The 22857-nt window shown below is 46.5% G+C and overlaps 1 protein-coding gene across 1 annotated transcript in view; it reads right to left on the bottom strand.

Moving 5' to 3' along the window:
• CCDC60 (coiled-coil domain containing 60) overlaps positions 1-22857 on the bottom strand; it is a 173036-nt gene that overhangs the window by 21053 nt on the left and 129126 nt on the right. The window contains exons 4-6 of the mRNA XM_057746447.1: positions 22491-22598; positions 15008-15115; positions 3927-4017 (exon numbers count right to left, since the gene is read on the bottom strand). Coding sequence (XP_057602430.1) covers positions 3927-4017; positions 15008-15115; positions 22491-22598 — 307 coding nt within the window. The remainder of the gene's footprint in view (positions 1-3926; positions 4018-15007; positions 15116-22490; positions 22599-22857) is intronic.

The following is a 22857-nucleotide window of genomic DNA, read 5'->3' as shown; positions in this document are numbered from 1 at the left end:
TTTCCAAACACCATGAGATGTATGCTGGGTCGGGAGAGACCTTCTGTCACAAGCCGAGATCATTTATGCGTGTGTATTGTTGGAAGTGAGTTTGATGGGACTCACACTCAGTGAGTGCCACGGTTGCCCAAGTAGTCAGCACAGGAAGTCAAACATGGATTCCAGTGATGCTGCCACGGGCCAGAACCGTTTTTGACTTTTCTTTGTAATAACCATCAGAGTTGATTTTTAAACTGGGGGAGGACGGGTCTACTTTCTTTAGCTGCATCATGGTTTTGATCCCCAGTTCTTTGTTTCAACCTCTTGTTCACCAAATGACACCTGGGACTCAAAGGATAAAGATTTATGTTCACTGGGGGTTTTCTGAAGAATATAAGATGGAGAGAATTCTAGGCTTGACAGTCAGGAGGTGGAGTTGGGGGGCAAATTTGTCTCATAGGTGGCACTCTTGGGGGGAGGGGGGAGGAGCCCTGATGGAGGTGGGTGGGAAGACCTAGATGACAAGTCCTAAGAGGTAAAAGGGGGTAAGGAGGGAAAGGCCTGTGAGAGGAATGTGGATTTTTGGAAGGAAAGAGTCAGAGTGGACTGGTTACAGGTGTGTGTGTGTGTGTGTGTGTCTGTGTCTGTGTGTCTGTGTATATGTACGTGCACACACCCTCTTGCTGTCACTTCAGAATGTACTGTGTGGGGTTATGTCTTCACTTCATTGATGATTCAAGTCTTAGGCTTCCTAACCTGCCCTAACGTACTCAGCTGCTCCAGGGTAAGGGCTCAAGTGGGTCTTGGCTATAGTTCACACGCCATTAAAACAGAAGCGATTTCATTTGAGAATATTTGAAATGAAAGCCCTTCGAGGGCAGTCCGAGGTCTTCTTTGGCTGAAACTCACAGTGTGTGATACCCTAGAGAAGAAGATAAGAAGCAGCAGCACTGAAGACCACACGACATTTAATAAGTATCTAACAGGGTGGAGAGAATTGTTTTCAGCGGGGCTCACCTCAGGGAGTCCACCATGTGTGATCAGAAGTAAGTTTTTGACTGGCCACCTCATGGGGCCCTGAGTGTAGATGGAACCTCTCTGCTCCAGAAGAGGAGAGGGATTTCTCGGTTGCACAGGGCAAGGAGACGGTGGGGGAAGAGAGGTGGGAGAAGGTTGTGGGGCTGAAGATGTGAGGTCTCCCTGTGATCGCCACCTCCCCCAACATACTCAGTGATGGAATATGTGATGGAATGCTTCAGAAGTGATGGAATGCTTCAGAATGTGATGCCCTGAGAAACTGGAGTTCGAACTGGGTTTAACTGGATCTCCAAGGGAGCATGTGAGTTACAAAATGACTGTGATAAAGAAAAGGCAAATGCTCAAAGTTGGCATGTTCTCCCCTTTGATAAATTAGGAGCTTGATGCAGTGTCCCCTTTGTCCTGGCATTGCAGCTGGGCAAGAGCTTGTCAGACTGACAGAGAGCCCCTCTGCTCCCTGCCTGCCTGGGGAGCGAGAATGTCAGTGCTCAGGGATAATACCTGTAGAAGTCACGACATGAATTCCTGACTCTGGAAACCAGACGTTTTACATCAATGCCATTCTTTGAAGGCTGGACAGATTGTGTCACTGGGGCAGCCTCGAATGTTGCAATGAGCACGGGACTCAGAATCAGGGGACTGGCCTTGCGCAAATCACTCTCCCCTGCTTCCGTCCCCTCATCTGTACAACACGGAGGATGGGCTGGGATATCTCGGAAGAGCTTTCCATACTCAGAGTTCTGCAGGCATCTTCCCTGCATTAGGATTTCATCTTGTGCTCCTAAAGCTGCCATTAATTAAAATTCAATTAACAGCCACAGCCAGGAAATCCAAAGTGAAGGGCTGACACTTCTGATTAATTGAGAGTGGCAGAAAAATAAAATGTGAGGGGGAGAAGTGACAGGCAGTTTCAGCATCCTGCTTGCCCTTTATTGAACTGACTCTCCCTGAATTGACTTAAATCCCTAAATGCGTCTTCTCTATGTTTCGTATTTCACTCAGGAGTGGTATTAATCGGCTGCTGTGTTCCACCTCAGTAGGGACTGCTTTTTGGCAACAAAGGAAAAGACTTCCCTGCATGATTCCTTATACTTTCTTAGAGGCAGGGGTTTCAAACTGGTGGCCGATGGGGAGACATGTTTAGTTGCTCCCAGTTCTACAAACTGGGGATATCTTTACATAAGAACGGAGGTCACTGGTCTCTCTTGAAAATGATAAGCCCTGGGTCGCATTTTCACATGGCAAAATGAGTACAGCTAAGCAGAGGTTCGTCCCTTTATCTGTGCAGGAGAATTCCTGTTTGCCACAGACCCCACCACTCCCTACTGTGTTACCCAGCCTGAGTTTTTCATTTATGCAATTTTCCCGGCTCTTAATGATCACTGCCTTGGCACTGACAAGCTTGACACATACAGAAGAATATCAGTTGCTGTGGGAGGTGACTGGAGCCTCTATTTCAAAGTCCTTATTTTACAGGTGGAGAACTGAGGTCAGGAGAGAGGAAAGAAGTTCTCCAATGCCATACAGTGAGCTGAGTCACAGAGGCTAAACTAGGTCTCCTGACCCCTAATTCAGTGCTTCCCCACCCTCAGAGTGGACCACACTGCAGTGAACCACTGAGTTTGATCAACAAACTCGCCCTGGGAGGGGGCGGAATTCAGTTCAGTGAGAGTTCAAGTGCAGTGCCTCACTCTCCCCTCCTCCAACTGTAGTTGTGAATATTCCTGAAGGATGTTTTTTTAAAGGTTTGTGCTCCTGCTTTTTCTGTACATCTCTGAAGACAGATGCACACGGTATCTCCATAGCAACTTTCTGTGATAAAAACAAAGGCTCCACTTCTCAGATTTAGGAGTGCCCTAATGAAAGCGCAAGCAAACGGTGAAACTTCAGGAGGGGCAATGACAAACACGATACCAGGGAGAACATCCTTTTGAAGAGCTCAGTGCTTCATAAACAGGGTTTACTAAACAGACCCAGGATTAACTCTTAGCTCTGCCATTGCCCAGTGGTGTGGCCTCATGCAAATCACTTACCCTCTTTGAGCCCTAACTTTCTGCTCTCCTACCTGGAAATGAGAATAGAGCCCCATGGGGTTATTAGGAGGACAGGACTGGCTAGTATACCTAAAGAGGTTCCTTAGCAGAGAACCTGGCCCATTGTAATTCGGTTAAAGAGTGGCTTCTAAAAATTATATAACCCACAATAATGCTCAGCGTTTTAACATTTTCCAAGTGAGATTGCGTATTGTTTCCTGGGATCTTTACGAATGTTGAGAAGTGGGCAGACACCAGCATTACATCCATGTCGTGGGTAGGGGCACAGGTTCAGCAACCATCTCGTTGTGTGTTCTCTGGACTGCCTTTAGCTCTCTTCTCTTGCCACTGTCATTATTATGGTGCTGGTTTGTTAAGCGGGTGACTTTGGGAGTGTGCGGGGTTAGGAATAGTTTTGAGTGAAAAGAATAGACCTCTTGATTTTCTCTTAATACCAGACACACGTTCTGGTTTGTAGAAAACCCTGTCTGTTCAATCACTCGCTTCTTATTCTCTGGCTGAGTTAAAAAAAAAAAAAAGGAGAGAGAGAGAGAGAAATGACTGTTATTGATTAAAAGTATAGAGCGAGGTGAATCCATTTCCTTCCGGTGACATCTTATTAGGCAGTTCCTCGGCCACCCCTCCCCTCCTCCGTGAGGTGGTGTCCGGCCAAATGGCATTTCTTCTACAATCCCCAGATAACCATTTTAATTAAAATATACAAAAACCATCCAGCAGCATGAGGTTCTGACTTCCCTTCACTCAGAGATTCAACTAGAAAAAAAAAAAATCCCATCAGAGAGAAGGCTGGCAAAAACGCCTCCCAGCCAGGTTGGGGCTGGTAGCCAGACGGGAGGGCCGCGTGCTGACGGTTACCTTCGGCGCCGTGACGAAGTGCTCCCACCTCTGTCCCATGGACTTGTCCTTATTGATTTTTTTTATTGTGTTCTTGCTTCCACCTGGGTCCCTGAGTGAGAAACAGCTTAATGAGTTTTCCATTTCTAGAGCCTCAGTTTATTACAAGCACGTTTAAGAAATGCAATAAATGGATGATGGATGGTGGCTGTTCTCTGCTGTGATTTTTTTTCCCCTCCTATACTCAGGAAGTGATGGAAGGGAAAGTTCTCCGTAGCCGGGTCTCGCGAGTGGGAATCGAGGTTAGGAGAGCTTGCTTACTGGGTAGGGACTCAGGGAGGTGGAGTGTATTTATACACATTCCACATCTACTGGCATTTTGGACTTGGGTCCTCTCGTAGACTCCAGGGCAGCTCTGCGGTTCCCCTTGGGGGTGAATTGAAAAGCATGTTCATTTCTGAATCTCTGCCTGCTCTGGTGCCTAAGGGTCCCACCATCAGGGACACTTCTGAGTAACACAAAGAGAGAATTACTGGGAGTGTTTGCGGGGGGGGAGCTTTAGGGGTGGGTTGCACAATGAAAATCACCAGTTTGGAGTTTATTGAGTGAAAGTTCTATACAATTCTACATGCAAGACACTTCTGTGCATTCTCTCTGAATCATCTCAACAAAACCTTGTAATGTAGTCATCTATCATCCTATTTTACAGATGAGAAAACAAACTTGGGGTCCTAAGTCACTCACCCAGATGACCCTCACTAAAGCACTCCTCTCTCCAATGAAATAAACTTCAGGTCCCACAGAACCTGGAACTTTCTGGGTATGAGACTGAAGCCCCAACAGGTTTGGATGGTGACATACTTATAACCCTTTATCTGAAACCCGTGGCACCAGATGTGTTGCCAAATTCAGAATTTTGGCATTTTGGAATGGAAATATGCTGCACGTATATGATATGGTAAACTGATCCTTCCAATGGGGTCTTATCATCAAACACACTAATATTTCTGCAGTGATATATATGAATATTTACACTAGGTGAGATAAAGACTATAAATAGCTTCAAGTCAAGGTGTGCCACCAAATCACTTTGGTTCGTGTCAGATTTTGCTGTCAAATTCCCTGTTGATAAGCAAGCTGGAAGACTCAGTGTACACTCTCTCAATGACCACTACCTATCTATGTATTGACTGATTAATTGGTCTATTGATCTCTCCATCCGTCCGTCCGTCCGACCGTCTGTCCATCCATATCCATCCATCCATCCATCTCTGTATCTCCTTTTTCTCTGCAGAAGGGACGTTAGATGGCTGGGAGCCTTCACATCATTTGGCTGGCTGTCACCCAGCGTAGAAGAGGGACCTGAGGGAATGAGACGGACAGACCAGTTTGATGGGGGGAGGCACCAGTGGGGGTCTAGACTTAGCTGGGCTGCCCAGTGCTGGTGGGGGGGGGGGCGGGGGGAAGGGGTGATGCTGAGATAGGAGGCAAAGGTGATCAAGATAAACCTTACTTAAGACTGGCTTCTTATGGCATGGGGGTCTGAGTAGCAGAATCAAGGGCTTTTACCACCCCAGATGGGGAGGGGGATGTGTGTGCTCTTCATCGACAGAGCCCTTGCTGGGCATCTACCAGCTCACAACCGCACACGGAGAAATGCACACAGACGACAAGGTGAAAGTCGGGCTGGGAGGGTGGGGTGAGAATGTGCCTCCAAGCTTTTTGTAAGACTTTATGTTTGATGACACAATAAAAAGCCCTCTGAATAATTAACAGTGAAGCTCATTTAATGCTGGTTCTGCCTGCCTCTCCCCCGAGTAATCAAATTAGGGAATACTTAAAATCCAGCCAGAGGAAGGAGCAGCAATGCTTCAGTCCTATAAACAATATTTAAACTAGCGGCGCTTTTGAAGTCTGATTTAAGGCTCACCAACTGGAAGCTTCAGCGTTTCCGCTTTGGAGCATTCCTTTCAAGACCACAGGGCTTTTCTCGCTTTTTCCCTTTGCTAATGCAGCCCCTGCTGCGCCTCCAGCCTTCTTCTTGAAGTTCAAAAGCCATCCCTCTTTCCCCTTTAAAATTAAATCTGGTACCGGCCAAGCTTTCAAAATCTTAAATATTCAGACCCAATCGGGAAGATGGAGGTTTTTCGTTCATGCAGACTTCCAAGATGACCCAAAATCTATTGCGACTTCAGGCAGCAGGTTAAATGAGCTAAAAACGCAGCGAGCTTCCTAGGGAGCTTAAAAAGCCCTGAGCATCGCTCTTGCAAAGCCGTTGATAAAGAAAGGGCCTGGTTAGACAGAATCAGTCTCTCTGATGTTTCATTTTCAGTAGCAAATAAACCAAAAAGAAGGATCAATAGGGGGAGAAAAAGAAATAACCAGAGCATTGTCAGCCACAGTGGGCTGACTACACACACCTTGTCCGAGGAGGGCAAGCAAGCTCGTGTTCCTTCCCATGGCTGGAGGGACAGTCAGTGCCCTTCACCCACTGGAGTCCCAGGTCTTCCTGGCTCCTTGAGGTTGGGTGTACCTCTGACTTTGTTCAAATATACATGAATGAAAGTGACATGTGGCCTGTAGGGTGGATGCTTTAAGGGCCAGTAGTGCTCAAGTCAGATTCCCTTTTCTGCTGCATTGCCGGGGAAGCTTGTGATGAGGTGGAGCTCCTATCAGCCTGGGTCCTTGGGTGACTGTGGTGAGCAGAGTCCCGCGTGGATGACATGTAAAGGGTGAGCGAGAAATGAACTTGTGTTGCACTAAGCTGCTGGGATTTGGGGGTTGTCATGGCAGCTTAATTTACGTGACCTAATTGATGCCTCTAATTTATTGTCTGTATGACCTCAGGCCAGTCTCTCTGAGCATCAGAACCAGGAAAATGGGTGTATCTGGGTTGTTAACAGTGGGTTTAAGAATTGGGTGGATGAGTTGTTTGAGCCCTCCGCCTGCCCTGCTGCTTCCTAGATGTGAGATTTTGTGTAATATTTATCTTCTCTGAGCCTCAGTGTCCTCATCTGTCAAATGGGGGAATGTTAGCTAAGTCAGAGGATGATCAGAGTGAAGATGCAACGAAACGGGGCTCTTTAGCAGCTTTCCAGGTGCCTTGTATAGAAGAACTGAATACAGCTGAACTATGAACAACACAAACTTCTTTTCTGACAGAGATCTTAATGTGGCTTGGAGGAGGGGTTGATGGTGGGAGAGTAGGCACTAGGGCACATTCGCAGGGGAGAAGTGGCTGTGATTTTCAGACCACATTTTCTCTCTCCTGAAGCTTTCTGGGGGATCCAATTTGCTAGAAATCAAGGGAAGAAGTGGTTGAGCACTGCTGTATCTCTTTTAACTGTACCACCAAGCACATTCTGTTCCTAGCAGCCACTTGAAGACATCTATCCACACTGGCAATCAGAGTAATTTTCTCAGATAGTTCACTCTCTCTTTCTGAATCTGCATTTGCTTCTCAGGGTGGAAAGTCTGCTGGCTAGTTTAGGACGTGTTCACGTGTCCATGACTGAGATAGAGGATGGAGGTAACTGCTGATTTTGCAGCAGGGAGGGCATAGAGACCCAGGCTCTCCCAGGCCAGGTTGCCCATCCCACCCCTGAGTGATAGGTGCTCTGATCATCCCGCCACGTTCTCCCGCTCCTGTAGAGATGCCCACTTGAGTACAGGGGTGGAGGATGATGCAATTGAATCAGTGCAGGGAAAATCAGAAACTTGACTCAAGTGTCACCTTCTGTGTGAGTCTTTCCCTGACGACCCAACTTAAAAGTCACCACCCCCCACCTTGTCACTATTACGTCACCCTGTCAATGTCTTCATGATGCTTAATGCTATCTCAAAGTATCTTGATTATGACGTGTTTATTATCTGTTGCTTCCCCCGCCTCCCTATTCCCTGAATAGAAGCTCCAGAGAGCAGGGATGTTGTCTGTGTTTTTTTTTCTTCTTTTTTTCCCATGGGTACATCCCCGGTAGTGCCTGAAAAAAGTAGGTCTGAGGAAAATGAGACTTCCCGGGGTGGGGGTGGGGGGGGGAATGCATGACAAAAGGAAGACGACGTTAGTATAATAATTGCTATTACACGTGTTGTTCCAAACGGTGCGGCATTTTTTTCATAAGAGTGACAATCTGGCAGACACTTAAAGATCTTGAGGGAACTGGTTAAGTATGTTGATAAACTCCACAGTTGTTAAAAGAGGTTTTGACATGAAGAGATGTTGCTGTATATTAAGTTAAATAACAAGTTTAGTTGCAAAACAATAAATATAAAATGGCCTTATTTTAAAGGAAATTATATATTTATATAGCATATGATCTTGGTGAGTTGGAGTCCCTTTTGTATTCTGGCAAATATTACTTCGTAATGAGTTCTCTCTCTCTTTTTTTTTTTCTTGACACCTGATCGTTCCCTCAATTAATTGAAGATTTTAGCTAGAAACAGAGGAAACAATCATTTAGTGGTTAAGAGCACATGCTTTGCATCTGGGCTACCTGGGTTCAAATCCTGATTTTACTAGCTGTGTAACTTGGAGCAAGTTACTTAAATTCTCTTTGCCTCAGTTTCCTCATTTGTAAGTCAGGATGAGGCTCAAATAAGGTCATATATCCAGAGCAGTGCTTGATGTAGAAGGTACTCAAATGCCAGCTATTTTCCTTATAATACAGTAGTTGGATTTAGATGCTGTGTCATATTTGAGATGTTTTATATATAGAAAGGAATCTATATTTTTTCTAAAGGAGGGGTAGATTCTTTGTGCCTGAGAAGCTCAGCCCTTGAGTGTCTCGAATCTCTTAATGAAAATCAGAATTTTCCACTTGGACTCTCCAATTAAGTGTGGGTCCAGGGCTTCCCTGGTGGCACAGTGGTTAAGAATCCACCTGCCAATGCAGGGGACATGGGTTTGAACCCTAGTCCTGGAAGATCCCACATGCCACAGAACAACTAAGCCCACCACCACAACTACTGAGCCCACATGCTGCAACTACTGAAGCCCTCGTGCCTACAGACCATGCTCTGCAACAAGAGAAGCCACCGCAATGAAAAGCCTGTGCACCACAACGAAGAGTAGCCCCAGCTTGCCACAACTACAGAAAGCCCACGCGTAGCAACAAAGACCCAATGCAGCCAATAAATACAAATTAATTAATTAATTAATTAAAAAAAAAAAGAGTGGGTCCAGCCGTTCCCTGGTGGCTTAGCGTTTAGGATTCTGAGCTTTCACTGCCATGGCCGGGTTCAATCCCTAGTCGGGGAACTGAGATCCTACAAGGCACAGCGTGGCCAAAAAATAAAAGAGTGGGTCCAGTGGTGTCTCTCTGGGACAGCCGGAGGCAATAAGACGGACCTGATTGCTCCAGGGGAGAGCACGTGGTTACCTGACTATGGGGGCTCAAGGCTGTTGGAACAGCTCCTCCGCTCTGCCTGGAAGGTAAATTGGTAACTCTTCACTCCCCCCTTAGGCCTGGGATCCACCCTGCTCTTCCCCGCTGGGTGGGGTGAGTGGGATTGGGAAGAGGTGGCGCTAAGTCTTGAAATGCTTGCTTATAACGAGTCTTGCCTACTTCTCTGTAAAGGTCCACTTGTTTCTAGTCTGTCCTCGAAAAGTGAGTCTCTAATAAGAATAAAATCAGTACAAGTTCACAACCCCTTATCCAATTCCAAAATCCAAAGGGTCTTGAAAACCAAAACCAAAACCAAAAAATTTAATAACTTATTTGGCAGCAAAACATGACCTAAACTGATGGGAGGCCACTGATGACCTTCATTTACCTTCAGTATCCACTTAGTGTAAATATTCATTCATTTATTTTCTGCAGAAATACATTTAAAGATAGGGTGCTGCCCCAGTCCCCTCTGGGAGTATGATGTTCTATAGGGTATATGCCCCATATTTCCTTTCTAAAATGTCAAAAAAGAAAAAAAAAATCAGAATCCTGAAACGCAGCTGGTCCCAAAGGTTTGAATAAAAATCTGTGGGCCTTGATATATGAAACAAGTCTTACTTTGCCTAAACAGAAGCTTACATCTCTCTGAGAAGGGTAATTAGCACATTCATTATTGAAGGCTCAGTTTCTGTTCTGTTGTGGACCTGACCATCTTGTCAATTGAAATAAACTCTCCTGCTCACAGATGAATTAATGAGGATGCTGGGAAATGATAATGTGCTTCAATTGCCACATGATGAAATTGGGAAGGCCTTTGTTTTTTCTTTCTTTCTTTTTTCTATATAAAGCAGAGACTCGGATGCAACTAAGAATGACATCCTAAAATCTGCCATCTGTCCATTTACTGAACCATTCACCAATCCATCCATATATGGGATCTTCCTGCAGTGACCAAAGATCATCTATTTGCAGCATGTTATCTGCCAGTTAGTGAAATTTTGCTGCCTGTAGAAAGCCCACTTTCAGGTATTGAATCACCCCCACTTTCTTGCTATAAAATCCGTAAGGGGCAGGACTGGACCTACAGACATTATTATGTCTAACAGAAATGAAATCTCTGGGATCTACAGGTCCTGGAGGATGGATGTTTCCTTTTGGAAAATGCATGGTGGGTGTCAGGACTTTATGTTTTGGGCACTTTAATAACAGGAGATGCTCGCTGCTTGATGGTGGAAACTCAGAAAAGCACAGTCAGGAGGACTGAAGATTTGGTATTTTCCTTTTGGGGTCGTTCCCTGGGTTGCCCATCTTTGTAACCAGATTTTTGGTTGAACTTGTGTAGCTTTCTTCCCCCATCTCTCTGTATGCTTGTCCATCCACCCACTGAACATGGCTCTCAGCTGTTGGTAAAATTCTGCTCAGACGTTTATTTCTTCCCTGGTCCCAAGTCTCAACAGTATTGACAGTCAGAGCCCTAACTGCTCTTTAAAATCGGGATTTTGATTTTGAACAGCTATCGTTTAGTGAGCACTCACTGTGTTCTCAGACATCAGGGTAAATGTTCTATGTACTTTATCTTGTTTAATCCTTACAAGAACTCTTCTGAGGCAGGAACCCACTTGACAGATGAAGAAACAGAGACCCAGAGATGTTAAGTGACTTTGCCCAAGGTCATATAGCCATTACGTTCCAAGGCCTGGACTCACCCAGATCCTTCTGATGTCAAAGTCCTTGACCTCAATCACTCTACTCCCTTTGGGCTTTAAGAAAATGCATTTGAAGATTTAGGGAAATTCACATTATGGCACAAGTATGAAATATCATAAATAGGGATTAAGCATTAAAGAGAAGACACCCTTCTCTTTTCTTACTAACTAACTAAAAAAAAAAAAAAAGCTTTCTGGCACTTTGTAGGGAACATAAAACTCCCTCTGCCCTCACCACTCATAATTTTTTAAAAAAAATCAATCCCAAACAATGGTGTGCTAGAGCCAGCTCATACTGCATGACAAGAACTATCTTTGTGCATCTCTTAACTCCAAGTTAGTGACATCATGGGGGTAAGCCTGAAATCAGCCACGGTGGGAATATTTACACCATGGCAATCAGCATGGCTACAAATCATGGCTTTTCCCCGCCTCGAGAACTGATTATTAAACATTTACCAGCATACCACTGACCCCAAACTAAAATTAACATCAGGAGCAAAGAATTCACTAGAAAAAACAAACCCCAACAAACACTCTGACCTCCTGTGGGAATCGTTCCTGGACTGTATTTTTCCGTCAGGTCTGGCTGACGTTCTGGTTCAGGTTCTGTTCTTACAGAGCTGGACATCCTCAGATCCCTGATGGGATGCTGTCCTGACAAGCCATAGGAGAACCTCCACTACTCTCAATGTGCACACTGTCTTTCATTTATTTATTTTTTAACTGCAGATAACAATGTTGGGTCACATTATGGGCATATTTCTAAAACCAATCAAAGGAAATAAAGATGGTCCTTTTTGTCTCTGCAATCGAAATTCTGTATTATGTTCTGTCCTCAGTTTGGGAGGATGGTGACCAATGTCAGAGGCAAGATGTTGCTGCTGGTAGCTCACTTGGGGAGATACAATGCTTTAGAGGCCCACTGGGTCAGGGGCCTTTCTCTTAGAATCTAGGTATCAACTGTGAAAAAAATTAGATGTTGCATTGACCCATACATTCTATTTCTCAGAACCTAGCCAAAAGAACTATTTTCTACTGGGCACAAAATGCATGTGCAAGGATGTTCCATGCAGTACCATCTGAAACGACAAAAGCTGGGGAACAACTGTAGCGTCCATCAGTAGAGAAATGGTTATCTAAATTTTGGTCTGTCCAGACCACAGAATATTCAAATATGAAAATAATATGGAAACTGTTAAAAGAATGTGGAAACTTGGTACTACCATGTTGGGGAGGAAGACATCTTCCTCTCCTGTTCTAGGTTCTGACTGGTCTAAGAACTAAATTGACATCAGATAGATTAACGGGAGAAAATCAAACGGAAGTTTAATAATATGTAGAGACCCAGGAAAACTGAGTCACTCTCCAAAATGGCCAAAGCTCTCACCTTAAATGCCATGTTCAGCTAAAGACAAAAGAGGATGTTTTGGATCGGGTTTTAGGACTTCAAGGAGAAGGAAGATGATACACAGAGAGATGGAAAAGTAGATGTTTGGTAAACAAATGGGCCAGACAGACTCAGTGGGACCCAGGGTGGACTCTGATCTTTAAGAGTTTCGCTTACCACACCCAGCTGGTATTCTTTGCAGGCATCTCGGGTGGTAGCTCTATTCCTGGAAGAGGCCTTCTGTCTAAATTCTTTCAGGCAGTTAGGGGGACGGTCAAAGTTTCTTCCTGAGTCTTTTGGGCCTTTATTGTTTTTAGCTCAAAGTAATGCACATGCCAAAGAGACATTTTGGGGTGTCTCTTTTTTTGCTCCCCTACAACCATCATGGAAAGAGCTCCATAAGACAGTGTAAAAGGGGGGAAATCATATGCACAACACTACACACAGCGTGATCCCAGTTCTGTAAAAGAAAAATGTGTAAATCTGTGTGTGTGTGAGTGCACGTGTGTGTGTGTATACAGACAGAATTAGAAAGGCCTGGAAGGAGGAAGGACATACCTCAGACTTCAAGAGGATTTCCTCTAGGGAGGGGAATGGATCAGGGGTGGGGGGAGATAAAGGCTTTCATGCCTTATATGCTTCTGAATATTTTGCAAATTTTTAATAGAAATAAATTATATTCATTTATTACTTGAGCAGTTTTGTTTTACACAAAAATTATGTATGGGAAATGTGTTAAAGCTGTGTCTTTCAAACAAAGTCTCTGGGCCAAAAAGATATTTTGGAAGTAACAGGAGTGCCCTGGTTGGTGTGGAAGTGAGTTGCTCTCCCAGGTCCCCCCAGCCTCCTGCTTTATGTAGAAGCTCCATTTTGAATTTTTTTTTTTTTTACATTATTGGGGTTTCTGGTGTCAACTACAATTGGCACTCGCCACTGGCATTTGCCATCTGCCTCTACAAAGATTAAGTCGTGCTGCTGCACCTGCTGCCTGCCAACGCCCCCCTGAAAGGGGTTCGGGGGGAGAGCTGAAACGAGGCACCCTGTGCTCTGTGAAAAACTGGCAGAACAGGTCGTTAGATAGTTAGATATTTTCAGAAGCCAACTTTATGGGCCCAATTCTTGTATCTCCTCATAGCTAGAAAAACACTAAAATCCTTCATGGTGACGACTGCTCCTTGTCACTAGCAGTAGTAACCTTTTGTAAACAATATGTGCTTGGTTGCATGTTTTTCCCTTTCACCAAACTACATATATACTGAGCTTCCCCCCTGCCTCTTTGGAGCAGTTTCTCAGAGCTATCTGGGATGCTGTCTCCCGGGCTGCAGTCCTCATCATGCCCCAAATAAAACTTAACTCGCAACTCTCACGTTGTGCATTTTTTTTAAGCCGACACTAGTATAAAAAAAGGATTTCTGCTGCTTAAGAAAAATAAAGGTTATAAACCACTGCATCAAGAGGAACTGCAGTTTTAAATTCATCCCAACCAAAAATATGGAATCAGTTGGAGTTACTGGTCTATCAATAGATGCATGACATATTTCTGAGGTTAGTTTATTTGGGCTCTGGTGCAAGAGATGAACCAAGGTGGGGAGGGAATTGGGGTGAAGTGGGGTTTGAGGGGGACGGGTGGTAAATGAAATGCCCTGGAGCTGGGAAGAAAAAGGGTTAATTAAGATTCAGTATTTTGGAAGTGAAAGAATAATGAACTCACCTGGGAGCCAGGGCTGATCCAGGGGTCGATATCAGTGTATTGGGGTGGGGGTGGGGATGTTAGCATTGGGGGAAGGGGAACTATTTCATTTAACCCAGTATTGGATGTTTTTACAGAGCAAGTCAGCCATCTTTACCATTTTTTGGTTCCATTCTTGCAGACAACAGGACTCTCCTTAAAGAAACCATGTCTTTACACGCCTGCCTGTTCCTTGCTCTGCCTTGTATGTGCAACGCAGTTCCCGCAACAGGGGCCTCAAGGCTTTTGAGGAGCCCTCCCCTCTGGTGGGGACACATCTAACATTTTTCTTGGCTTAGAAAACAGGTTCTGGAGCTTTCGCCTGAGCAAAGTCCGCTGCTCCTGGGACCTGAACACAGAGTATTCCCTTGGGTCCAAGTGGAGAAACAGTCACCAACACATATATTAAAAAAAAAAAAAGACACACCACAAAACCTTGAGAAAAGAGAAAAACAAAAACATGGAGAATGGGAGGAGAAAAAGGGAGGGAGAGAGGAGGAAAAAGAAGAGGCGCAAATGAGGAATAGCACTGGGGAGACATGGTCCAAGAAGAGAGCTGGAGAGAAACCTAGCTGTGCTTCTCGGGGGGGGTGGGCTGGGCTAGCTGGCCAACTTCTGTGGTGTAAACACCCCCGCCGTGGCTGATGGATTTCAAGCTCCCGATGTGACGTCACGGCATGTGGCGTCGAGGAGAGATGCTGTGGGTGCGGTGTGCACACAAGGGCTCTCACCGCTGCATGACCCCTATGACCTGTCTCCAGCTCACCCCTGCGTGGACCCCACATAGGAGCACTCCCAAAGCAACCCACCCACCGAAAAACAGCAGAAGGAGGCAGAGAACTCACAGGGGCTTCCTCCCCCACTGCCCAGGTAGAAGGGCTGAGACCTACTTTGGATTCCAGCAAGTGATCACGGGCTTCATGGTGTGGTGGGTGTGGTCTATAGTCAGGGCCTCCAGGAGCCAGTGGAGGGCACAGAGCTGGCGGAAGATGGGCTCGCTGCAAAGACAGAGGGAGGGAGCCCAGGGGATCCTGTTAGAATAACATCCTTCACAACGCTGGCGACAGAGACAGGAGTGTGCTGGCTCCAGGCTGGAGAGCTGTCGCCAGGCTCCAGACGTGGGGCAGCATTTCCCACGTACCAGCGTTAACCCTTCACAAGGGGCTCCTGAGCTATGTACTCATTTTACAGGTGAGGGATCTGAGGCACTTGTGCAGGTCACTGGGCCAGTAGGTGGCAGAGCTGTGATCTGACATGAGGTGACCCTCTGCCATGCTGGTTACTGGGGATGTGCATGCGCAGTGGGAAGGGACAAGGGAGGGGGTCCCACAGGTAGAGGTCTTGACTCGGGCAGAAGAGAGCACTGAATATATCCTACAAGGTATCTGATCGTTCATTGGATAAAAATACAATAAATACACTAGCAGTGTCCAAAATGTCCGGAAACACAGGGAAACTAGTGTACTTATCATACTTTCTCCCTTTCTCCCCACCCCAGTTAACAACTGGACCCATCACTTTAAATTTATAAATCCTTTGCCCCAAAATGTAGCTGGATATTGGGGTTAAAACCACACTGAACACATTATTTGAAAATGTAACTAGAACACTGTTAAAAAAAAAAGGTCTAACCTATATTTTCTGATCTGGGGGGCATTCTGTATTACGATGAGCCAGGCATTGAGTTGGACACTGAACACACGTTATTTCATTCTCCCCAAACCCTGCTGGATAGGAATCCTCATCTGCATTTTAGAGAAGAGGAAGCTGAGGCTCCGAAAGGGGCAGTCGGTTTGCCCCAGGTCACACAGCTTGCTGGTGACGGAGATGCGGCCTGAAGATCCCATGTAATGCTCCCAACAGCCCTATAAGAAGGGTGCCTTTATTCCGTCCTCTTTGCAGACAGGGGACTCGGGGAGGTAAAGTGAGTTGCCCGAGGTCACACTAGGATTAGTGAGGGTTTGAACCCGTGTCTGTTTAATCCCAAAGATTGTGCTTTCCTGGACCTGAGCTCCGACTATTTGAGGTACTGATGGGGCCAAAGGCAGTGGCCACCCCGAGAGCAAGGTCAGGAGAGAGTTAACCTGCTGCCTGCATTCTTCCTGGAACCAAGGGGGAGTCCTAACTAGCCGCCCCCTCCCTGCCTGACTTCTCCTCTTACACTAATGGGCCAGATGCCTCCATTACCAACCTGTGTAATTGCTCTTCTCTGAAACTGCTCCTGGCTTGATCGATACTCCCCAGGGTTCCTGGACCTGATGCTCAGAGGGGCCGGCAGGAATCCACCCTCCGGCTTCTAAGAAGGCCCCAGCTCAGAAGGTGGAGTCCAAGCCCTGGGGCTCAAGTGTGGAGCAGGCCAGGGGTATCCCGGGGAGCCCCCCGAGAGGCACCCATGTCACTCAGCTTGCAGGGGAGCTGCCCAGGCACCCCACCCCCATGTTCTGGAGTGGGCGTGTCCACCAGGTCTTAGGAAAACTGGAGTCAGCAGCTCTCTCTTTTTTTCCCCTCTAGAGAGCTCCTTCCTTCTTTTTTTCCCCTTCCACAAATTATTTTCTAATAATAAGCACCCACTCATCCCTCACTTCTAACCCCTTCCAGTCCTGTCTCTCTCTTCCCCCTCTACATCGTCTTGGTGTAAGTGCATTTGGGCAGCTCTGGGCACCAACAGCAGCAGTGGCCGTGCCACGTGCCTGGCCCTGTGCAGACACCTCCCTGCGCCCTCACTGTCACCCCAGGAAGTTGCGAAAGGACCAGGGAGATACCCCTTCTTCTTTTCACGACTCAGAGCCCCTGCAGGCCTGGGCTTTGGGTTGTGTCTGGCAGGGATCGGAAGGGTTGGATAAGGGAGTTAATTGGTGAGGTGGGATCTGCTTTGTCACAGGCGGACGAGGGGCATGTGAGCATCCATTTCTGCAGGTGACGGAACGGGCACAAACCTGGCCCTCTCCTTCCCTTGCTTACAATCTTCCAACTCCCTAAACCATCCACTATGGACTGATTTATGCCCCCCAAAATGCATATGCTGCAGTCCTAATCTCCAGTATCTTAGAATGTGACTGTATAGGGGACCTTTAAAGAGGTGACCTGCAGCCTGGTGAGGTTCTGCTCAGTAGCACAAGCTCACCATACTCTCTTTGCACTGGGTTACAATCCTAGCTTGGCCATTTACTAGCTATGTGGTCTTTGCCAAATTACTTCATTTCCCTGAGCCTCAGTTTTCTCATTTGTACAATGGTGGTAATTGTTCCAGTGAAGGTGAGGTGAAGTGCTCGGCACTGTTCTCTGCTCCTGATACACATTCCCTTTCCTCCTCCTCCTCTGCCTCTCAGTGATTGGGTCTCAGCTCGGATGTCACCTCCAGCAGGAAGCCTTCCTTGATTTCTCTAAGCTCCTCTCTCTGAGGAGGTTCTAAAGCATCCCCATCCTTACATTGTGTCCCTTTGTCCCTACATTTTGTGTCCCTGCTCTCTCATAACTACCTGTTTACATGTCTCTCCAGCCCACAAGCCTGCGAGCTATACAGCCTTGTCCATCACAGGTGACCCTGTGTCAAGCACAAAGTAGGCTCAGTACACTTCTGGTTACTGAATGGGAGATGGCAGGAATAAACCGGTTTGGACCTAACATTTTCCGGAGCTGATAACTTGGGTACAATTCTCACATGCACAGCCACAGAGATAACAAAGGACAGTAGCAACAACGGCAAAATAACAAGATGAGTAAACACTTTCCATAGAGCGCTTACTCTGTGGCGGACACTGTTTTAAGTGCTCTACATCCATGAATTAAAGTCATAACAACACTGTGAGGAAGGTACTATTAGTGTCCCCATTTTTCAGATGAAGAAATTGAGGTTATGTAACTTATCCAAGGTCAAAAAAGGCAGCAAACGGCAGAGCTGGAATCTGAGCCCAGACAGTCCCCGAATCTGTGCTTTAACTACAATGTTGATGTCTCTTACTATAGGGTGGAGCCCTCACTCCCTTTTCAGCAGAATAGGGTTTCAACCAATGGGTCTGAATCTTTTTCTCTGTTTATAAAAAGTGCCTTACAAAACCTGCACACAAATGTTTATAGCAGCTTTGTTCATAATTGCCCAAAATTGGAAGCAACCTTTAGAGATGTATGGATAAACTATGGTACATCCAGACAATGGACTATTATTCAGCGTTAAAAAGAAATGGGCTATTAAGCCATGAAAAGCCAAGGAGAACCCTCAAAAGCATATTACTAAGTGAAAGATGCCAATCTGAAAAGGCTACATACTGTATGATTCCAACAATATGACATTCTGGAAAGGACAAAACTATGGAAAAAAGTGAAAAGATCAGTGGTTGCCAGGGGCTGGGGATGGGGAGATGGATGAATACGCAGAGCACAGAGGATTTTTAGGGCAGTGAAAATACTCTGTATAAAACATGAGTGGATGGACACATGTCGCTATACATTCATCCAAACCTATAGAGTGTACACCACCAAGAGAGAACTCTAGTGTAAACTAGTGACTGCGGGTAACGATGATGTGTCAGTGTAGCTCCGTCAATTGTAACAAATATCCCACTTTGGTGGGGGATGCTGGTGATGGGGGGGGCTGTGCAGAGGGAGGAGGGAAATAGGAAATCTCTACACCTTCCACTCAATTTAGCTCTGAGCCTAAATCTGCTCTAAAAAAATGTCTTCATGAAAAACTAAAGTGCCTCAAACCCAATGATCTCTCATCTAATATGCAGTGAAACAAACTGAATGAGAGAGAGAGAGAAAGGGAGGGAGGGAGGAAGGGTCCCCAGTTGATAGAAATTGCTCCTTTCTCATAATGATTGTATATCAGGTCAAAGCACAATACCTTGGAGTTTGCCAAATTAAGAGAGAAAACATTTATTTTCTTAAATGCGGGGCATAATAGGTGAAAACACTGACCAGGCTGCACAAAGCCTGCTTCTAAAATCCCCACGCTCAGAACTCTGGGTGAGCACCCAGCGGTTCATGCACCTGAAAGCCCACTCTGTTGAAACTGCCGTACCAACCAGAATATGAGTGGGTGTCAACATCCCTGAGAAGAAAACAACGTTTTTTCCTTTCACTAAGAGAAATCGGAAAATGCATACAAAGTACCACATACTGACCACCAAGTGCAAACCTGGACAGTGGTTGCAGGTGCTGTTTTGCTGCACAGTCGCCCAAGAAAGGCTGTGAGGACAGACCAGTCATCTCCAAGAGGAAAAGAGGGGCTGTCCTCCTTCCTACAGACCATGCCCCACCTCTTTTTTTAAAAAAAGATAAAGGTCCAGTCTTCCTTGGCATTACTGAGTTGATCCCCATATAGTCAATTCAGAATTTTCAGCCAGTTTTGGAATCAAATGCATTGGGATTGAAGGAACTGACCAGGCTCGGATCCACCTTGGCTGACATGAAGACTGAGAATTTGAGAACTGACCAGGCATCTGCTCCAATGCCTTTTGGTAGAATGATGATAAAACTGCTCGGATTCTCCATTCCCCTCTGCATCCACACACTTTACAATGTGATTTTGCATCTCTCTCATTAGGAAGTAGAATCTTTCTTTTCCCCATCCCTTGTACCTGGGCAGACCTGATGCCTTCTTTGGCCAATAGAACGTGGTAGAAAGGTCCTTGGGTGCATTCTGAGCCTCAGCCTTAAGATGCTTTGGATTCTTAGGCTCTTATCCTGGCAACCATGGAAAAGCCTGGCTAGCCTGCTGCATGATGACACTGACAGTCACTCCTGTCACCCTAGCCAACAACCAACCAGCCAGCAGACCTGGGCGTGAGGCCACCCTAGATGGACTGGCCTCCAGTTCACCACCCCCATATGCAAGCCCAGCCAGGACCAGCTGAATGGATCTGGACCTCAGAACCACCCAGCTGACCTGCAGACTTTGAACAATAATAAATGGTTGCTGTTTTAAGCCACTCCACTTTGAGGTGCTCTGTGATACAGCAAAAGATGACTGATACAGTCATCCAGTGCAGGCAGAGCCTCTTAACAGCCAAGGAGAAGAGGGGGCAGCCTTCAGTCTAGGGCAGGGGTATGTGCCTGTATTTGCAAATAAAACTTTACTGGAGCACAGCCACATCCATTTATTGCAGCTTTCATGCCACAGTGACAAAGTTAAGCACGGTTGACCCTCTGCATCTGTGGATACAGAGGGCCGACTGCACTACCCCCTTTTATACTCATAAAAGACTCGAGCATCGCAGACTTTGGTATCTGCAGAAGGTCCTGGAACCACTCCCCTGGAGATACCAAGGGAAGACTGTAGTGGCAAGAGAGACCATCTGGTCTGCAAAGCCTAAAATATCTACTGCCTCTTTAAGAAAAAGGTTGCTGACCCCTGGTCTAGGCATAATGAACAGTAACCACCACCATGACCCTCGCCACCGTCACCATCATAATCATCCTCGACATCACCTAACAAACTCGATACCGAGGTCTGACTTAAGACTTAGGAGATCTGAATTCCTGCAGTGAGAATTTTGGCAGGTTCTGCCCTCTCTCTGGGCTTCAGTTGCCCCATCTTGGCCCTGAAGGAAGATCAGCAAGAAACCCTCCAGTCACTTCCACAGTCGACTTAAACCTCGGTTTCCTCAGACCAAAGGAATTGGGGGTGGGGCCTAGGAACGTGCATTTTCCCAGGCATTTCCTTACTTTGCTATCCCCCCCTGCCAAGCCCAGAGCCCCAGGTGATTTAGATGCAAGCAGAAGCCTGAGAACCAGTGACTGGCACCATTTGGTTTCAGAGGGCTTGTCCACGGGAGAGAGACAGGCAGAGGAGCAAGTGTTTCCAAGGGACATCACAAGGAACTGCAAAGCCAACTTTTGTAAGGAGATGTTTTAAGAACATCAAGCTGAGGCTGCCAGGTGGAATGTCCCTGAACAAATAAGTCTATGAAGAAGCCAATCACAGTGTCAATCGAAGGGAGATAGGAGGAAAGAGGGGAGTGGGGCTCACCCAAAGCTGAAATATTAGTAAGAGATAGGAATGTGTCCACATACATGGTGTTGGTTGATGATGATGGTGGGGGTGGTGACGACGGTGGTGGTGGTGGTGATGTCGATAGTGTTGGTGATGGTGGCATCTTCCACCCACGAACTAAGAGCTCTTATTGATGATCTGCCATCTTGTCTTACGATTTTACTCTTGTGTTATTTTCAAGTACATGAGACTTGGCTGTCTAAATATATCATGAGGTCCTCAAAAGTAAAGCCATGGGATACCCCTTCTATGTAGTGTGTGGTGGTGAGAGGTCAGGTTCTGAAGTCAGACACACTTGGCTTAAGACCCCAGCGCAGCGACATGCTGAGCTCTGCGACCTTGGGCGGGCTAGTTCACCTCTCTGAGCTTCTGCTCTCTCATCTGCAGGGACGGGATAACACACCTACACAGAAGTACTGCTGAGAGGACTGAGTGAGACTGTGCTCACAGAGCAGTCAGTAGTACCATTTTGATTGTGCACACCGTAGGGGCCTTATAAATATTTGACAAATGAGCAGAGAAGTTTAGAAGCCACTGAACCATGTTCACTGCCCTAAAGCTGTACTTATATGGGAGGGCTGTGGGCGTGGGTGTGATTTTTGTCCCCAGGGGGCATTTGGCAATGTCTGGAGACATTTTTGGTTGTCCCAACTGGGGAGGGGGTGCTACTGGCATCCAGTGGGGGGAGGCCATGAACACTGCTAAACATCCTACGGTGCACAGGACAGTCCTTCCCAACAAAGAAGCATTTGTCCCCAAGTGTCAACAGTGCTGAGGTTGAGCAATCCTGCCTTAGAGTCAATTTCTATCTCTGTGCCTAAAATCTCCCAGTTCAAAAGTGCTAACTAGTGAGAAAGAAAAAGCTGGGCTTAGAACTCTTTGGAATAGACAGGAGAGGAACAAGATGTCAAGGTTCCGGAAAGCCCGAGTATTCTCTGGAGGGTTGGTTAGCCTCTGTTATACCATGCAATGATGAGTTTGTGCCTGGGGTCGGCTCAGAAGGTGGCAGGGGCTTCTCTGGGAAATAGCTCCTTGAGTCTTGGGGAAAACGTGTCCCCGGAGCCCTGGCTGAGACGTCTGCTAGGCCCGGGCTGCAGACAGATTTTATCAGGCTTTGCAAACGATTCGACATTAGAGCGTCTGGCTTGGTAAGGAGCAGAATGACTCAGTCCCAGCTGGACTGCCACTTAGCTCAAAGCCACCATGTCTGCTTTCCGTTATTTTTATACACCACCTACCGCTGCCCGCCCCAGGCTCCCTGTGCCTTTCAAGAGGACAAAGGAACAGCTCAACAGCTCCTGGACGCTGGTTGAGTCATCTGACCTTGGCTTCGAGGGATAAGTCAGTGAGGTGGATGAGCCAGAGGTGGGACTACTTACATGTGAGCCTCAGGCAGAGAGGGCGCAAAGATGCAGCTGTGCACAGGGGTGAACGGATGCAACAAGACTCCGGCGCCCACCTTCTTCATCTTCTCGTCCCCGTATGTGCTGAGGGAGAAGCAGAAGGAGAGAAGCAGAGTGAACGACGACAAGTGGTTTTAAATGCCCTCTTCTCTTGCCAGGGGTTATGTGGCAAATATCACTGGGCACCTACTGTGGGCCAGGCAGTAATTCCAGCTGGAGAGATGAAGGTTCTAGATGCAGCCAGTAAACAGAGCATATGAGACCCCCGTTTTTCGTAGAACACACATTCTCGCGAAGGAGCAGAGAGAACAAATAAATCAGGCAGCTGCGTGGTACACTGATA

Source organism: Hippopotamus amphibius, chromosome 8 (genome assembly GCF_030028045.1).
Source record: "Hippopotamus amphibius kiboko isolate mHipAmp2 chromosome 8, mHipAmp2.hap2, whole genome shotgun sequence".
Taxonomy (NCBI): domain Eukaryota; kingdom Metazoa; phylum Chordata; class Mammalia; order Artiodactyla; family Hippopotamidae; genus Hippopotamus; species Hippopotamus amphibius.
This window is presented reverse-complemented; position numbering and strand designations above follow the sequence as displayed.